The sequence below is a fragment of the Leuciscus leuciscus genome (genome assembly GCF_965113295.1).
Source record: "Leuciscus leuciscus genome assembly, chromosome: 17".
Taxonomy (NCBI): Eukaryota; Metazoa; Chordata; class Actinopteri; order Cypriniformes; family Leuciscidae; genus Leuciscus; species Leuciscus leuciscus.
In genome coordinates, this window is record NC_138741.1 from 7,614,155 (window position 1) to 7,633,838 (window position 19,684).

At 39.0% G+C, this 19,684-nt stretch overlaps 1 protein-coding gene across 1 annotated transcript; it reads right to left on the bottom strand.

The window, feature by feature from the left end:
• Positions 1-266: 266 nt before the first annotated feature.
• Positions 267-19,568, bottom strand: aldh6a1 (aldehyde dehydrogenase 6 family, member A1). Its single transcript, XM_082143280.1, has 12 exons — positions 19,413-19,568; positions 18,796-18,840; positions 17,601-17,675; positions 16,786-16,947; positions 16,456-16,534; positions 14,136-14,438; positions 13,915-14,036; positions 10,982-11,171; positions 8,358-8,539; positions 5,417-5,596; positions 1,999-2,097; positions 267-911 (listed from the first exon to the last, which is right to left on the bottom strand). The coding sequence occupies exons 1-12, from the start codon at positions 19,449-19,451 to the stop codon at positions 807-809; spliced, it is 1,581 nt and encodes a 526-aa protein (XP_081999406.1). The 5' UTR covers positions 19,452-19,568; the 3' UTR covers positions 267-806.
• Positions 19,569-19,684: the final 116 nt, after the last annotated feature.

The window sequence follows — 19,684 nt, forward strand, 5'->3', positions numbered from 1 at the left end:
AAATGCAGTTCTCGGCACTGAACGCGTCACAGATTGATGATGTAAAACTCTGGACGAGTCTTCTTGCATGCGTCCGTTTTTGACTGTCATAGAGTCTGACATTATGACAACTGAGATCCTACAGTGTGACATGGCTTCCAGCAGGAATCATGTTCGTACAGTTTGACAAGCAACATACGTAAAGGACTATTATCATATCATATAGTGTGCATCTGGCTTTACCTTAGCAAGTGCTACTAAAAATCAATAACTTCAACAAGAACAAATTCATTGTCTTTTTTTTATTGAGGCAAACAGCCTAAAACAGTCTTCTATTCATCAACAGTTCACAAATTTTGCATATGAATTTAGACATTCATAACCAGAGATAATGCTAGTTGAACAGTTCAGAAAAGCCAGTTTGCTACAGATATTACATATTTTAGCACTTAACCTTTTTTTGTAGACTTAATACAGCTTGTCAACACTCAAACAAAATTTAGTGTTGAATGTGGAGTCATTATTTTATGAAACATAGAAACTTCTGCTATATCAGGGTAAGAAACTGCCAACCATTTGACAGATGTAAGATGTTTTATACAATTAAAGAGCAAAATGAGCTACATTTATTTGATTTTTTTAATTATCAAAGAGTGGAAGAAGAAAAAAAAGAAAGAAAATAAAATTTTTGGGAATTATTTAACTTCATAGAACATTTTAGCAGTGAAAAGGTCAATTTATTTTGAAAATATCAATGTTCAGTAGTTAAAACTTGAGGTTTTGAAGATTTTGGGGGGCAGGGCGGAATTTATACAGGTGATCAACACTTAACGTCCCATTGTTGGCATTGTCACGGCAGGGGACTTCAGTGTAGCATCTTCTGCCTTCCACTGTGAGGTAACAGTTTTGATCTGTGTGTAGAACTGAATGCCCTGTGATGGAAAGAATACCAAAATACTTAAGACTAAACAATGACTCAAGATTAGTCATCTTTTTAATACCCTCCCAAAATGACAATGACATCACATGAGAAATGGCAGGTGGCTGGCAAACGTATGCTGGCGAAAGCAATAAACCACTTGTGTCAAAACATGTCAGTCATAGTTTTATGACAAACTACAGCCGATGAAATGTTATACCAAAACAAATTTTAAAGCCAAACACTGGAGGCAAAACATGGTAAACCAAATGGACCATGTCAACATGTGAACAGATTTTAAACGGTTCATTTGACATCTGGGGAAGATATGACGTGACCAATCATTCTAAAATATATTTTTTTCCAAGGCAGAAACAAATGTCAACTTCTCAATGCCTCTTTCAATGTGGTAATTTTTTTGTTTTGTTTATTTTGTATAATTGAAACGAGTCTTTTCTGTGTTTTATTTAAAAAACTGTATTTCTTGTCAAACGTTCTACTTTTCAACCATCTGATTAATTTAAAGGGGTTAAACGCATTGTCTGCTTGACAGAGAATGCCACACAAAATTCTGTTAAAATTCCCGTCTTGGAAAGTATCCTAGTAAACATAGTTGGTTATGTCTTAAGTAAACGTAAACAGTTGAGAAAGAAAGCGCATGTGTAACAGTATCAGTATATTGGATCTATGCGTTGTCTTAAAGTGACATCAGCCTAATATCCCTGTGTTTTAATGTTAATCATACAACGTCACTGCAAAAGAAAAAAAAAGAAAAATCATTCAATGCTTTTGGCTGAGTAACTTCTGTAACTTTAATAAGGATGCATCTTTATTTAATTATACAGTGAAGACTATGCAGTTATTTTACATTTGATTCAATTTCTGTACCTAATCTGTATCCAAGTACTGTTAGATCTACCTGGAAAACGCACAGTTTATTTAATTAGCATCTTTGTTCTATGGTCTTTATTTGTGCTATTGCTTGTAGTTTAATTATTTGTTATTATTTTATTACAGACGGTTTACTTGACTTTAATAGTGTTTGAAATATACATCCAGTGTATATATATACACATATATATCCAGTGATGAATACTTACTTGCTTTCCATAGAAGTTCGTGTCCCCCCTGAAGGAGCCTCTGGAACCGGTGAATGAAAACATGGGCAGTGGGACGGGGATTGGTACATTAACTCCAATCTGTAAAAGGAGCAGCATATTAACAGACGTCTCTGAGGTCAGCTGTGTTTGCCCTCTTGAGCAGTCATGTTCACTGCATCTCACATATCTGACACACTCACACCCTGATGACAGTTAAGACAACAGCGTACCCGTCAGACGCAAAAGCATTTTTGTCTGCCGCAGAAAGCTGTATGCTTTCCTCACGTCGCTAGACACCATGTGGGAGTGACGGTTTGTAAATTCTATACATTACCTCTTCGCGTTCGTCTCCCTGCTCAATGTAAAATTAGAAATCTCACCATACAAGTGTAGCTTCAACCTTTCCAGTGTGTATTGAAGAGCTTGCCTACTGCGCTTCAATGTCAATGTAGCAATTAAAGTCCAGAAATAGGAGTTTAACATAACTACAGTTTAAATGTAGTGTTAACCTTTACTAGATAGCAAGCGAAAACAGGACAATCATCCCAGTGGATTTCGTTTCTTTTTTCTGACATGGGTTTCTTCCACTATGAGAATATCTGCCTTGTGGTTTGTAAAAAGAACCCTAAATTTTCTTAAAAATCTGCTAACGTCTAACATGCTTGTTTCAAAGAATTCTGTAATGGAAATTAAATTTTTGGAACAAAATGGCCGACTCCTTTTTGTCGCAAATTTCATAGCCAGCTTTTTTCTGTATCCTGAATACACACAATCACAGACTCCTCAGCACAGACCCCGATGGCCAGCTATAAACCCGCCATGCCAGGACCTGCTAGGACCACAACGCAGTTTCGTCATGCTTACAGTCATTGATATGCTATTCGTCCACTACAGGCTAAACTGCAGCCCTTGCCGGACAGACTACAACTCCCACCTAATGATGGCTTGACAATATCTATCCACAGTCTGACTTGTGATGAAGCCTGGAATCATAAATAACATCATGTTCGTTTAATTGGCCAGAGAAGAACTGGCTTCCTCCTGACTAAGCCTGGTTTCTCCCAAGGTTTTTGTTCTCCATTTCGGTCACCTGAAGGAGCTTGGGTTCCTTGCCACTGTCACCTCTGGCTTGCTTAGTTGAGGTTTAAACAACACTTAGGGTATGTTCACACTTGTAGTTTGGTTCCCTTGGGTCGTTTGGTCTGGACAAAAACCCAACAACATTCAGTTCTGGGCTACTTAGCGTTCACATTGGCATTTTAACACCGAACCTAAAGACATAGGGATATGTTCACATCCTGATTGGTTGGCTTTTATTATGTATATTTCGTGACAGAACTTACTGTGTTCTGGGCTAAATGCGCTCGTTGTATGTGCGTAGCCGACATATGATGGTATTTTGACCAGCTGAGAACTCGTGAAGAGCTTATAAAACGTGTAAAGGAGTCAAAACAGCGGCAGGAATGCCTCCGTCAAACACACAAACAAAGACCTGCTGCAAGGAGACGCAGTTCTGATGCCTGTACCATCTATGACGAGAAAAAAAACACGTATTCTTGAGCATTCTGTCCTTTTTAGGGTCACATCTTGTGACATCGTGTCCTATTTTTGGTTAGTTTACATGTCTTTAGTCCACGTTCCGTTCATATTTCAGTCGAACCGCATCAGAGTTGGTTTGGAAGCGGACGAGATCCATCTTTTCAGCGGTCTCGTCTCGGTCCGCTTGTTCGGTGGCACCAGGGTTCAGATGGCAGCGTTCACACTTATTCAAATTAACCACACTAACAGTAATTGCACCAGGGTTCGTTAAAATCAAACCAAACATGCCAAGTGTGAACACACTCTTATAGTATTCAGTCATACTGCATTATCCATTTGACTGCACTGACAATACTGGATTCGAACAAAACTTGAACTGAATTGAGTTGGACAATGAAACCACTGTTTTCTGCAGAGTTGCATTATAACTTGATTCGACTGATGAATTTTCCAAACTCAACACTTATTGAACTAAACCGAATAAACACAGAATAAATACACTGACTTCTGTAGAGCTGCTTATAGCTGAATTGAACTTCTTTCATAATTGATGAACTTTAAATTGTTATTGAAACATAAAAGTGCCTGAAGTTGAAGAAACACCCATGCACATCTTTGCTTTGGGAACAAGCTACTGTAGGGCTTCAACAACTGTGTACGGAAAGTGTGGAACAATCAGCTCATTCTATTGAAAGAGTTGACGAGGCAGTCGACACACAACTGAAAGCCACAATCATTTGTTTGTGTACCAGCTGAGAAAAGTAATGGATGCAGAGAATAACTAAACAAAACATTTTGTTTTTGGGATGGGGTGAGGCTGGAAACTGGCAGAGTTTTTTTTTTTTTATGCGGTTGCACAATTTGAGCCTTCTGGCCGAAGGTGACTCGTGAGGGAGTGGACGGAGGGAAAAAAAGGCAAAAGGAGGTTCTTGTGTGAGGGGGATTGAGAGGCCAGCTCAGCACATGGCCCGTGCCGTGTACTCCAGCATGTGAATCGCAAACACACGGCATAGCGGCTCGCCACTGGCAAACAAACGGGGTAAAGAGGGGCTATTTTTTTGCATAATCAACAGGTTGCAAGGGATTCCTTTTGAGTTTAATTTCAGACTCAGACCTTTACCAGCTAAATATTTTGGCATAGTGCTGGTTTGAATAAAAAGCACATATTTGCTGTGAACTATTTGTAGTGTGCATGTTTTGTGGTAGCCGCTGTATTTTGTACATTTTAAAATATGTGGCAAACAAGGTAAGTTCAGGAAGGTTTTACATACATTTTTAAAAGAAGGCCTTGTGTTACTTATGGCAGCTAAAGAGACAACACGCATATGAAACGGTCGAGGAGTGGCGCCAAGGGGATTTTACACATTTCATTTACTTCACATTCTAATATTTACTCTAGAGGTGTGTGCCTGGGACTCTTTACCTACAATGGTCTTGTCAAGAGCTTACTTGACATATGGAGGTGCCTGATATGACAAAACTGAACATTAACATGTCTACACGGTCTATAAGGAGGGAGTTTTCCAGACGTCCAGAGGTCTCTCAAAGTTCTTTGAGAGACCTCTGCATGCACCCATCTCAGGTCACACAGATACTGTTTCAACAGTGTTAAACACTATCATGGTGGAATAACTAGTAAGGATGTGTGTATATAATCAGATACTGATATACCACAATTCTTTTTCTCACAATTGCATTAATACAAGCATTCCCATTCCCTGCAGTCCAAAAAAGAACCAGTTCAACCCAATAAGCATAAACTCTAAAACCAGAGTTTCACAATGGGATATCTCTTGTGTTTAGGCTGCAATCCAGTTGAGGCAGTTTTATGCATCTCAATGTGTATCATAAACCCAGTCAATATTGAAAGAAATCTCACCTGACCAACATCAACTTCATGGGTGTATTTACGTGCTGCGGCACCGTTGGTGGTGAAGATGGCAGTTCCGTTGCCATATGGGTTATTATTGACCATTTTGATGGCTTCATCCAAGCTGTCAGCCCCCAGAACCACCAATACAGGTCCAAATATCTCCTCTGTGTAGCACTTCATGTCGGGCTGAAATTGAGGTATCACAAACAGCAGGTGTATAACATTACATAGCCTTTGCATCCTATTGACATGTTCCAACTTAGTAGGGATTTAACCACCTACATGTTACAAACAGTTTTTGTCCATATAATGAAAGTCAATAGCTGCGTTTCCACTGTCGGGCCAAAAGCTATGAACATGGGGAATACCAGAGACCGCTTGAAGAACTTAGACAAAGCATATACGATTACAATCGTGCCTTTGGACTTAAAAGCCTTAACAGAGTTGTTTTGTATATTCCTTTGATCACAAATAAATGGAAGTAGGCTATTACGTGTTTTTTTTTTTATGTGCAATAACGATAAATGCAGTATAATTCAGCATGATTAATGTGCACAAATTAATAAATAACTGTCAATGTAACATTTTTATTGTAAATAATGGTCAAATACCAATGCTGGACTCTTCTGTCATGTTCATTTTTTTGTGATCTAGCTCGTTTTCAGTCAGCTAGCTACCCCATGCTGGTGAATTGGTGAGGTTGGTAACGTTGTTCTACAGAGGTATGTTAAAGGGATACTTCACCGTTTTTTCATATTAAACTATGTTATTCCCTTAACTAAGACGAGTTGATACATACCTCTATCGTCTCAGTGCGTGCACTAAATCCCTCTGTCTTGCGGCGAAACTTTGTTAGCCCAGTTCATTTAATATGGGCCAAGCAGAGAAGCTACCAAACACCTCCACGTTTTCCCTATTTAAATACAGTTACTCGCGAAGTGTAACTCGACCTAGGACGGTGACACAAAACAAAACGTTGCGCTTTTCTAAGCGTGTAAAATGGATAACTATTTTGTATGGCGGAATACCATAGCAAGTGCTTGTAAGCACTTCGACTTGGCGCAGTAATATCTTCACTAGAGGGAGCGGGGGCCGGTGAGAGGATTTTTCACGAGTGAAGATATTACTGCGCCAAGTCGAAGTGCTTACAAGCACTTGCTATGGTATTCCGCCATACAAAATAGTTATCCATTTTACACGCTTAGAAAAGCGCAACGTTTTGTTTTGTGTCACCGTCCTAGGTCGAGTTACACTTCGCGAGTAACTGTATTTAAATAGGGAAAACGTGGAGGTGTTTGGTATCTTCTCTGCTTGGCCCATATTAAATGAACTGGGCTAACAAAGTTTCGCCGCAAGACAGAGGGATTTAGTGCACGCACTGAGACGAGAGAGGTATGTATCAACTCGTCTTAGTTAAGGGAATAACATAGTTTAATATGAAAAAACGGTGAAGTATCCCTTTAAGGGCGGGTTTTAGGGTAGTGCTGCAGGGCTACTGGCCTGACAGTGGATAACACAGCTTGATTTTGGCATTGTGGCTCAAGATTATTGGCCCTGCCCGGCACGTTGTTAGCCCTGGCTTGAACTGGCCTGATAGTGGAAAAGCGGTTAATAGCCGCGTTTCCACTGTCGGGCCAGGGCCGGGCCCGGCTAGTGCATGCCAGGGCCAGTCGCGTTTCCACTGTCACTTACGGGGCTTGATCGGGGCTTACTCGGGGCCAACAGCCAGGATTTTCTGGCCAGTCGAATACCTTCGGCCAAAGCTAGCCAGCTAGGGCTAGAGGAGTGGTTACGAACAGAGGCGGAGTTTACCTGAGTCTGGAGACGGCAGTGCCGGATGATTCTGTCAGCATTAAAGACTTTAAAAATAATTTAACTCACTTTCATGTTTGAATGCCTTCTGTTTGTGATCCGATGTGGATTCTGATCACCGTATAAGGTAGAAATATTTATACGCGATGCAAAAGTCTGTGCACGCTATAACCATTACCATAGTAAACATAGTAAATACGCTTGAACATACGCATAGTAAAAAAACAGTGAACGTTTGAAGAAATCAGACGAATCATAATGGCTATCACAATCGTGTTTTTATTTTATCTGTCAGTAGCCTACGTCTCATCTCTTTATACCGGACTATCATAAAATAAAGCAACCTTTTTTACGGGAGCTTCCTCTGTTTCTCTGATTATCATTATCCTTCTTTCTAAATGTGATGTAAATATGTCCTGTAACTACCAAATAAACAGACGCGACTGAATAAGTAAGTGTGTCCCCTTTCTTTTGTGTAATAGACCTAACGGTAATTTATTTCTGTGTGACTAATGTGCAATTTTGACATAAATTAATTCATTATGATCAATGTATCACTTTTTATTGTAAACCTGTGGTAAAACATCGATGCTTGGATTTTAAATATTCAAGTTAACAACAAAAATGCCAGCAACTGGTCGCTTTTATCATGTTTGTTTTGCGATCACATTGTTTCCAGTGATTTCTTTCTGATTCGTTTTCTGATAAAACTTCCATTTGTTGGTGAAATGATGTAACCCATCATTACATGTGTGGTGTATGTAATTACACGTTACATCATTACGTGTGACGTAGTTCCAGAGAGGCGTGTTACGGGCATGTTTTAGTGAAGCGCTGTGGGGCTTCTGGCCCGACAGTGGAAACGCAGCAGATTTTGGGCCCGGTGCTACTGGCCCGAGGCTATTAGCCCGGCACGGCCTGTTTAAAGCCCTGGCGCGCAATGGCCCGACAGTGGAAACGCGGCTAATGAGGTCCAAAACGACTCTAAACCCCATTAACTTTTATTGTAAATATAAAAAAAAAATACCAAGACATTCTGCACAATATCTTCTTTTATGTTCCAAAGAAGAAAGGCATACAGGTTTGGAGCAACATGAATAAGTGGGATGAACTTGCACAAATAAGTGGTTCTTACCGTAACATTGCTAATGATGGTTGGTCCTACGAAGTTCCCGTTTTCGTAACCCTTGACCTTCACATTCCTGCCATCAAGCAGCAACTTGGCGCCCTCATCCACACCACTCTGAATAAGGCTGTTCACTCGCTCTTTGGCCTGAGGCGAGATGAGAGGTCCCACATCAGCTCCCGGCTGGTCACCTTACAGAAGAGAAAATGGAAAATAATAGAAAAACATAATTAAGGAGTTTTTGCAAAACATACCCAAACCTCAGCCATATCTGATCATAATTTGATTTTTGATAACATGTTTTTAGTCTTAACTGTCATCAAATGTGGCACTTTGAAACGAAAGCTGAATGATCACACTATTCATTACATAATGAATGAGAAGAAATCTGATGACCACAAAAACGTGTGAATTCATATGTTAACAATTCAGCGCACAACCAACATGCACTCATTTGCTGAATCATTACTGTAGTGAAGATGATTTAGGTGGATAGTTTGCAGAAAATGTCGCGGTTTCCCTTCCAAACAACAATTTACTTGGTTAACCAGAAGTTTAGACATCCATAATGCTGGAGAGAGGGTTTCTGTGTCGTTTTGTTGATTTTCACTGAATAGATGGATGAAGAGGATGACTTTCCTTTAATTTTCCCTTTTTTACTGGGTTATAACCAAAGGGACTGGCAAACACTGACATATCCATATGCACTTGCACACACATACATGCACACACATATGAATAAACACACAGCCACACACACATTTTTAGATACCCTAAGGCCATTTGTCTTAGAGGGCTGTTTTAAGGTTTCAGAATAGCTGCTGCGGTTTAGTTCCTCTGATTACAATTACAATTTTCATCGGCAGAACTTTTTTTCAAACATTTGATCGGCCCATACTAATTTCTGGTCCCCTTTATACCACAAAATGTGCTTCATCTTTGTGGCATGACCAAGAAAAATAGTGCGTCTCTCCTCTGGGTGAGCTGAACATGTTTTAAGTTGCTCGGGGAGAGGTGTGGTCATGAAGGCATGGGTGGTCTACAAAAAGGCTAAAAAAGAGGGATAGAGCAAAAAATTCAGAGAAAAAAAAACAGTGAAACTGTGGAAGAGAGACTTTATTCAATGAATATCAGAAAACAATATTCTAAGGTGACATTTATGGTACTGTCTATCATATGCCCAGTTTACACCTGGTATTAAGATAAGTTTTGGTTGATCGGATCATAAGTAGACGAGGGAGACACATACCCATTTACACCTGGTGTTTAAATCCGTCTCTTTTGTCCACTTTCAACCACTTCTGTCCTGATTTCTTCGAGGAGAGGGTCTATGGGCGGATAAATGTAAGTATGGGCTTTTTAAGATCTTTAGATCTAATGGGCGCAATAAGCTCATGCAATTTATTTTAGTTTCTGCTCTGACAGCCGCAAGACGACGCTGAACGCTGTGAGTGTGTGTTAGAAATCAGGAATGGTGAGAGAACATTGTGCTTGGTATGTTTTTCGTCTTCAAACCAAATTTGTGTCTTCAGGCGACAAAGTTTAAATCCCGTCTGGCTAGCGCGCTTCCCATAATGTTTACGCATTAGATCAGTAGGTGGAGAGTACACGGTCTTTTGTGGCGGTTCAAACACATTCGACCACATGAGCGTTTACAATATGAAAGCAATCCGGTCGAATGAGTTTTCGACTACCTCTGGAAATGGTCGAAAGTGGACAAACTTAAAACGTTTTTTAGACCCCGTTTACACCTGTAAACCTGACTGGAAACGCAAACAACGGAATTGGTCAATATTCATATCATGTGTTCTAACTGGCACGAAAAAAAATAAACTTTAAAATATTATATTATGGGACCCAACAGAACCACAGCCAATCAGAACAAATTTAATGTTTGCAACAAAATCTCATTGGTCCAAAATTATAAGTGACAAACCCTAGATGGACAATCCTTTTGTCCATTTCGTTTTTTTCCGCATTCTGCTCCGTCTCACACACAGTTGAACATGCAAACCTTTCACATTTACATTCATTTTAACAGACACCGTTATCCAAAGCGGCTTACAAATGAGGAATACAACAAGTGATTCATCTTAACGGGGCAATAAACATGAGAAATGCTAGTAATACGAAGTTTTGTTCAGAATAGTAGAACTTGTTTTCTACAAGTAGAAGTAGAACTTGTTTTCTCCAGGATGCAGTTAAGTGCTCACGGAAGAGATGAGCATTGTCAGGGATTCGGCTGTCAGGCTAGGGTTGGGAAGATCATTCCACCAGAAAGAGACCGAACGAAACCGTTCTTTTAAAGTAAACTCCACTGCACGCAAGCGCAAACGGACACATTCGGTGCATTCACCTAACCTAGTGGTATTCAGTCATTGCAAGTGCAGTTGTCAGGCGGGATGTGGATAGCATGTGCAAACATCAGCGGACTATACTGATGATGAAAATTACATCATGCGCACTGTTCCCGAATGCAGACAAGCAGAGTGCATTTTGGGCTTTATCGTTCTGTGTCTGATTAGGACACTGCGCTCCAATCCTAAATTGGGTGTCAGATTTGTGAGACATAAAAAGAGCTGTACTGGGGTACACCAGGATCAGAACTGATGAATATAATAAAGCGCAAGTACCTGCATTGACACGGAGACTCTTTGCACGTTCAACCAGCTCAGGCAACCAGTTCTGGGCTTCTCCTATGAGGATTGCAGTGGAAAGTGCCATGCATCTCTGACCTGCTGCTCCAAAAGCAGCACCGACCAACTGGTTGAGTGTGTTCTCTTTGTTGGCATCAGGCATCACCACACCGTGATTCTTTGCCCCCTGGTGGACAGAAGAAGCAGCTCTACAGCTTTATCAAAATACAAACTCGAGCACTAGCACAATTGGAAATGGGCAAAGTACAAGAGAGGGAAAAATGCAAAAAACACTATTTACCATCTTGAATAGCTATTAGATTGGCATAAGATTCAACATCTGGTAAACAACATCTGGCATAAGAAATGTAAAATTCAAGTTAATTTGCAAAACTGCAAAGAAATGAAAAGGATTGTGGTAGTGGAGGGGATTGTAATAGGGTTTCAAAAAAGGAAGTGTATCTGCAGTGATAAATCCAAGGCATCTGTAAACTGCTAACTTATACATTTCTAAAATTTAACTTATTTCACTGCTGTGCATCATCTGTGAGTCAGTCATGCGAATTGTCAACGCAATAAAGTCTGAAAATGGAGTAATCTAAAATTTCCTTCCCAAATTTTGAGTCAGACTAAAATTGCAGCCTCATTCTAGAGGTTAGGAATGAACCAGAATGGTGAAGATTCATTTGTAACCAAATGCTGCCACCATCTGGCCATTACAGTGGTGCTGAGAGATACAGCTGCTTGTGAAAGTTACACTGTTTATCGTCACACTACTAAATATTAGTTTATTAACATCACTGCTTTTAGTCAATTACTCCCCTCCCCTTCTTTTAAAGGAACACTCCACCGTTTTTTGAAATAGGGCTTATTCACCTTCTTTCCTACATTTAGATAGGTGGGCAAATGCATTTTTGTCTCAGTGCATGCATTGTTTTAGTTTGACAGGGTCGGCGCTAGCTTAGCTTAGCATAATGAATGGAATCCTTTGTTGCCAGCTAGCATGTCCTGAGTAAAAGTGATATAAAAAATTTAAAAAACCCACCTAATTACTTCTTGTGGCCTGCGTATTCACAACAAGTACAAATACATTTACATTTACATTTAGTCATTTACAAATAGCGATGCAGATTAACACTAGACGATTTCCTATGCAGATTTTGACTTGGGACTATATTAGGGGGAAGCACAGGTGAAGCACTGCTACTTGGGCGCAGAGATATCACGCCCAAGTAGCAGTGCTTCGCCTGTGCTTCCCCCTAATATAGTCCTTAATATATAAGTCAATATCTGCCTAGGAAATCGCCTAGTGTTAATCTGCATCACTATTTGTACTTGTTGTGAATACGCAGGCCACAAGAAGTAATTAGGTTTGTTTTTTTAATTTTTTATATCACTTTTACTCAGGACATGCTAGCTGGCAACAAAGGATTCCATTCATTATGCTAAGCTAAGCTAGCGCCGACCCTGTCAAACTAAAACAATGCATGCACTGAGACAAAAATGCATTTGCCCACCTATCTAAATGTAGGAAAGAAAGTGAATAAGCCCTATTTCAAAAAACGGTGGAGTGTTCCTTTAATGAAAGAATCCTGGCCACTCTTTTCTATATGATGAAAGCGCATGAAAGCTATCAAGCTTCAAAAAGGGTGCAAAGACACCATAACGATACAACAAAAAAATGGTCCATACGGCTTCATGCACTGCAATATATTGACTGACAAATTCTTCTCCAGTGGAACCGACCGATCATTTAGACCAGGGACGGGCAACTTCAGTCCGGCAGAGTTTAGCTCCAACCCTGATAAACTCTCACATACCTATAGCTTGATTAGCTTGTTCAGGTTTGTTTGATTTTAGCTAAACTCTGCAGGACAGTGGAATGAACTCTCCTGGACTGAAGTTGCCCATCCCTTTAGACCGATAAAGACAGAGAACTGATAGGATGGACTCATGAATTAATAATTTATTTTTTCAACAAAATATTTGTTCATTCACTTTCATCATATTGGAAAGTGCGACCAGGATATTCTTAAAAAAACCTCACATTTCATATTCCCTGGAAGTAACTAAGTAATATGGATTTGAAACAACATGGATTGAATTAAATTCATTAATTCATTCATAATTTATTCATTTTAAAGATGCATTCAGCAGTTTGGAATAAAACATTTCCGTACCATGCGTTCAAGAGAACAAAATCGTCACTTTCTGGGAAACTGGCGCAAAATATCTGCAATAAAAATGTACGTTGCTGCAAAAATGAACGTTGCTGGCTCTATTTTCCTCCATCATCACAAATGGCTTGCGTCTCAGAGCGTGCAAACGAAATGCAATAGTCGCTGTCATGTTATCTTGCGTTCGGATGCTGGAGTTTGGGAACCCAGACGCTTTTGGGAGAGAGTTAACCCAAATCATTCTGATGACAGACTTTGGATCAGGAATTTCAGAATGATCAAACCAACACTTGAGATGCTGTACAATGAAACTGATCCGCTGGTTAGTCCAGTTATCCAATCACATCCACTGTTGAGGCAAAGTCACACTATTTTTTTTGTTGCGCATTGAGGGATTTATTTAGTAAATGTGTTTCCATCATAGTTTACACGCATGTCTTCTTATCGGATAAAAAACAAATGTATCCGCCTCAAGTGAGCGTTTTTTATGCGCATCGTGGCGTTTCCATCCAGCATTTTTTATGCGATATCCCAAAATCTGCATAAAAATAGTTAGATGGAAACATAGCTTGTGTAATTTAACATAAAACCAATGAACTTAAAAAACGTAATGCTAGCTAAAGAACTACTGAATGCCTCTTTAAAGAAGTTAAGACTTTTGGAGAGGATGCTTGAGTATGGTTTTGTTGTTCGCAAATGACACATGCAATATGGTTTTCTGTGAAATGCATTAACTTCATTTTCAAAACCAACCATGTTGCTCTGCACTCTCTTGCCATTTTTGGAGCCTCTCTCATAGATGTACTCGCCAGCCTGGTTGGAGCCGACGAAACTGATGGCTTTGATGGCGGGATGCTCACAGATGAAGTTCACAGCTATAAAAACACATTAATTTTTTTTTATTTAGTTATCTGCACACATAATCTAGATCATAATGCAGCCAAATTGTAATCCTTCTACGCAATTTTCTGTACCGTCATGCTGTCCGTGGATTATGTTTAATGTCCCATCTGGAGCGCCGGCGTCCTGCAGCAGTTTGGCCAGCAACATGGTGCAGCCAGGCACTCTCTCTGAGGGCTTCATTAAATAGGTGTTCCCGCACACCATGCCCATCGGGAACATCCACAGAGGAATCATGGCAGGGAAATTGAAGGGGGCGATACCAGCACATACGCCAATGGGCAACCGGTATGTGTACGTGTCCATGTCTTTAGTGATAGAGGGGAGGGTCTCACCCAGCATAAGAGATGTGATACTACAGGTGTGCTCCACCACCTCTGCAAGATCAACAAATAGAGTAAATAATGTGAAGGCACACAAACAAAATGTGCAAACAGATATGGGGCTAAAGGCTTTCTTTGGCCCTAACAGCCAACAACACCTCATCTATAGCACTAAAAATTAGGGCTGGGTATTGACAAAAATTTTACAATTCGATTCGATTTCGATTCACAAGCTTGCAATTCGATTCGATTTTGATTCCGATTCAACATTGATTATTTTGGATATCAGGTATAATACATGGCAAATTTTCTCAAGGAAAACAAATCTCTTAACTAATGCTGTAAACTATGGGAGTCAGTTGTAGCCTTCTATAATATTGAAGGTAAAAAATAACTGATTTGTATCCAAACACTTGTATTAAACTTATTTATTTTCATAATAATAAAGTTATATGAAATATAAACATTTAAATGATGGCTGTCATAAAAACTTGCCAGATTTATTCAAACATGCTTTAAATATTGAAGAACATTAAAAATTATAATGAATATGTAATATGGTGCATATATTTAGCAAAATGCTCCTCTCTAGAGTACATTTTTCTAGCTGACTAACGAGTTTATGGTCACTGGATATGGGTTTTCTGAGGTAAATGTGACGTTACATGACATTGTTTACAAGCTGTTTTACTGACATCTTTCCACGGTTGAAACAGCTAAGTTGTACTCTTATCTTTTAACACCCTTTCAGATGCTCATTCATGTTTATTTTACGCTGTAACTGGTATTATTAAGGCGGAAAAGAAGATCATGTGCGCTCTTGAGCTGAGCCAGAGCGATCTCCCGCCACAGCGCCAAAACAGTATTTATGTTTTTGAATTTCGTAAGAAAATGGACGTAATTTGAAATCTGAGACTTTGTTTCATATCAATAGTAACAAAGCACAAAGATTATTGTGATTTATTTGATGGGATGCGTGCTACAATGTTCCATTCATTCATCAACTGAAAACAGGATGACTAGCCTAATTGATTCTTGGGATTTAGAATCGATATTGGTTCGTAAAAATGAGAATCAATTAAAATCGAGAAATCAATTTTTTTTACCCAGCCCTACTAAAAATGGAATATCACAGGTTTTTTTTCAACATTATGACTATGTCATGTGATATGTTGTCGGTTTTATTTCTCAGTGTGTATAACAGAAAAGGAAACATCTTTATAGTAAATGTTCTTATGATGGAAGCTTAGCAGGCAAACATGAGGAAGGTTTAGAAGCAGAAACGAGAAGCTTACACTATCGTTCAAAAGGTTTGGGGTCGGAAAAAAATTATGCTTTTGAAAGAATTATCTTATGCTTAATTGTCCTTTGAGTTGGGAGTGCTTTGTTAGACAGGGAAACTTCTTATGTATTACCAATATAATTCCTAATATCCCTATCATCTTGCAGAGTGAATCTTCAACCAGCTCCAAAACACCTGCCTGGAAGTTTCTAATAAATCCTGAAGACCTTGATTAGCTGGTTCAGGTGTGTTTCATTAGGGTTGTTGGACCATGTTGTAAATCGTAACTGTAAAAAGCCTTCACATGCTTGTGTAAACTCATCATTTTCCGAGAAATACGACTTGTACCACGTGGTGTTTTTTTTTATATGTTTAGCGCATTTTGGCGTTTTCATCCAGCATTTTTTTATGCAATATCCCAAAATGCACATAAAAATAGGTGGATGGAAACAGCTATTGACAATTAGGATCCGCAAGGATAACAAGCCGGTTTACTTTTCGCACTGGTCATGACAGGAGTTAAAAGACTGGACACACTCACAGTGTATTCCATCACACATTTGCAGTGCTTAAGCCTCCTTCATAAGGCTGTTTACTGTAAACGCATCATGTTTGCTTAACATATCATAAAGGATGAGTCAAAATGATTGTCTGTAGTGGCTGCGGTATGGTCATTAGGTTGAAAATAACACCCAATATGCCTTTTAATGTTCTACAGACTTAACTAAAACATTCAGACAAGAATTAACGAACAGAGATTTTACTCAAGAATTGTCACAAGAGACTCACGCAGTCCTCTGAACACATCGCCCTCAGCATCAGCCAGGGTTTTACCCTGCTCCAGGGTTATCAACCTGGCCAGCTCTTTCTGAAACACAAATCAAATCACATATTATACATTTAGCAGGAAGTAGGGCAGAACGATTAATCAAAATAATAATCACAATACCCCCCCTTCAAAGCTCTATATTTCAATGATTCACATTACAAATCAATAAAGAACTATTAATTGCCACTATCAGTAACCATTTGCATAATTCAATTAAAGTATAATCCAGTTTCTGAAAACAGAACTGGAAATCAAAACAAAGGCTTTGAGGATGAGCAACAGTCACTTACAATATTGTCTTTAATGAGCTGCTGATAGCGGAGGAAGATCTGCTGGCGGGCCAGGATGGACGTTTCGGACCAGGTATGGTACGCCCGTGAGCACGAGTCCGCGGCGGCCAACATCTCCTCTTGTGTGGCCTTAGGCACTCGACCAATGACCTCGTTGGTGGCCTGAGGCGAGCACGAGCATTATAATTCAATCACAGAGACAATGCATCTATAAATGATGGCTTGTGCCCATTTTTCTGCAAAAGTGCTGATACAGTAAATCATTCTGCTTGGTTACAAAGGTTGTGCTTTCTTGCTGTTACAAACATTAACATAACATCGAAAAACAACAGTTATTTTCTAACACGAGAGTCACTCATTCATAGCAATCGAATTATACAAGAATTATATCAAAAAAAAAAAACTGCTCTAATGTGATATTATTCAGAGTTTCTAGAATATAGAGTGTAAATGCAGAGTGAAGAAACAAAAAAGCTATTATTATTAGCATCTGTTTTCTACTGTGTAAAGCAGATTAGACCAAAGCTCAAGCCCTATTGTGGTAATACTCAGTGAATACTCCTTTTCAAAACCATGAAAACACCAAACAATATCAGTGACTCTGTAGTATATACTGACTGCTGGTATAAGTAAGTAGTGCAGGCGCAGAGTAGTTTAGTCACGTGTGATTAAAACACATTCATCTAATAGGTTTTAACTAGACCTAAGTGTGCTGGAAGAATGTAATCCGTTAAACTGGTGTGTAGTACATTATCTCTTCCAGTGTAAATTCAGCAAAAGCATTAGACGTCTCTGTTAGTACAGTATGAACTTACAGGATTGTGAATGTCCAACCATTCTGGACTCTTGGATTCTACAAATTTTCCATCAATGAACAACTTGGTGGTAGGCTGAGGAAGGACACAGAGACAAGTATGTGTAAAAAGCAAACATAAAACTAAAAACATAGTTATAACAATAATGGTATGTTTTGCTTGTTTTTTTTTTTTAAGTGAGAGATGAGAAAATAGCTTACGGCTGGAATACACTACATGACTTTTGACTCATTTTTGGGTAACACTATTTCGATGGCCCACTTTAGACATTCTACAAACTATCAGTAACTTTGCAACTACATGTCATCTAGCAGTCATTAGAGTATTAGTAGACTGTCTGCTTAATATCTGCTAACACTTTATTTTGATGCTCCCCAACAGACATTACACTCACTATAAATAACTTTGCAACTACATTTTCTACTAACCCGAACCTAACAGTATACTAATACTCTAATTACAGTTAGTTGACATGTAGTTGCAAATTACTTTCATAGTTAGTAGAATGTCTAAAGTGGACCATCAAAATAAAGTGTAACCAGTTTCTGCCCTGATTTACAGTATTTACAGTCTGGAGGACTTGATCTTTTTAAGTCATGAACACTCTTACAAATAAAGGTTCTTTATTGGCACTGACATCCATAAAAACAATTGTACAAAATGTTCTTTATAGTGGCAAAAAAAATGTCTTTAGATTTTTTAAAATGTTCTTCACACTACATTTTTTCTTCTTCTATTGCATCAAAATAAAATACCCTTTTGGAAACATTATTTTAAAGAGCGTACTGTAGTGTATTCCAGCCTTTACACATAATAAGACTACTATAGTGTTATTCCTGTCAATAGAGGGAAATAAAAGTTTAGAATGAAAGACTGATTTCTCGAGTCACTGTCAGATCTGAGTCATATAGAGTGTTCGTTAGTACAAGGTTCAGTACAAGTGTGGTGGTCTTCTAAAATGATGAGGCAAAGTTTACATTGTCTACAGGTTAATGGCTTATGGAACACTACTATAGGTTGAAGACCTAGAACAATAAGATATCTGAGCAATATTTCCACAATCAAATTGCCTGCTTGGCTCTCATGATCGCTACTTTTTAGACTGCAATGCAATATTAGACAAACGTTCTATTAATCCACTGGTTTCTTTTGAGCCCAAACACCCTTTGCACAGATATGTACTCAATGAACTTACCACAGAGGAGGAGGAGTAGCACATGCGTCCCATCTGAAGAGGAACCTGAAGAACAGTAATTCATTAATTTACACTATTGTCTCTGGGAAGATCACTTCATTTGATAATGTCAGTCAGTTTATTAAACCTCATATACAGTAAAACTGCAGTGCACCTCTCTTACACTTAACCTGATGTTATGTAGCTTTTAATCAATGTGGATATGCAAATATCTCTCTTTAAATACAGAGAAGCTGCTTTTCTGATTGCAGCAAATATGACTGATTCAGACTCACTGTAGCTCAAACTTAAACAAGGATTAATGCATGAAGTCAAAAGCTTTCTAGAACTGTGATAACACGAGTAGCACAGCGCATATGAACTTTGTGCATATGCACAAATGACCAAGTGAACTGTTGCGAAATTATATTATTTGATAAGAATAAAGGTCATAACTTTGTGGCGATTAGGCGACAAACTTATTGCCATTTTTAGTGCATTAAATATAGAACTGCTTTCAGGGTGGCTACAAAGTATCTGCTCGTGGTGTTTGACCGCTAAGTTGATGTTGCGTAACGTCAAACTCATACTACTTGCATGGTTGTAAAAAAAAATGCAATGCTTTTTGTGTTTCTTACCCTCTTCTTTACAAGGGAACGCATTAAGGTCGCTGCCATGATGGAATTCGTAGATTAATGTTGTATTCACCCCCCTAATATGCGTCCAACCCCCGCCAGAGGACGTGTCGTGCACCGCCGAGACCTGCAGCCTGCAGAGGAATCGCCTTTCCTACTGTCACTTTAAGAATGGGCGGGACATAGTCTTCAAATAGCCAATTATATGCCGAATCCAAAAACTCCCCCCAAATTCATAAAATCTATTGGTTAGACGTGTAAGCTGATGCACCAAT

What these genes read in the sequence shown, in the direction of transcription:
- aldh6a1 (XM_082143280.1), bottom strand. Translation starts at nt 19,451, where the DNA reads ATGGCAGCGACCTTAATGCGTTCCCTTGTAAAGAAGAGG. An exon ending in CCATCATTAGCAATGTTACG is followed by an intron (nt 5,597 to 8,357) that starts GTAAGAACCACT and finishes CCTCAATTTCAG; the next exon opens with CCCGACATGAAGTGCTACAC. An exon ending in ATGAAGTTGATGTTGGTCAG is followed by an intron (nt 2,098 to 5,416) that starts GTGAGATTTCTT and finishes CTCCTTTTACAG; the next exon opens with ATTGGAGTTAATGTACCAAT.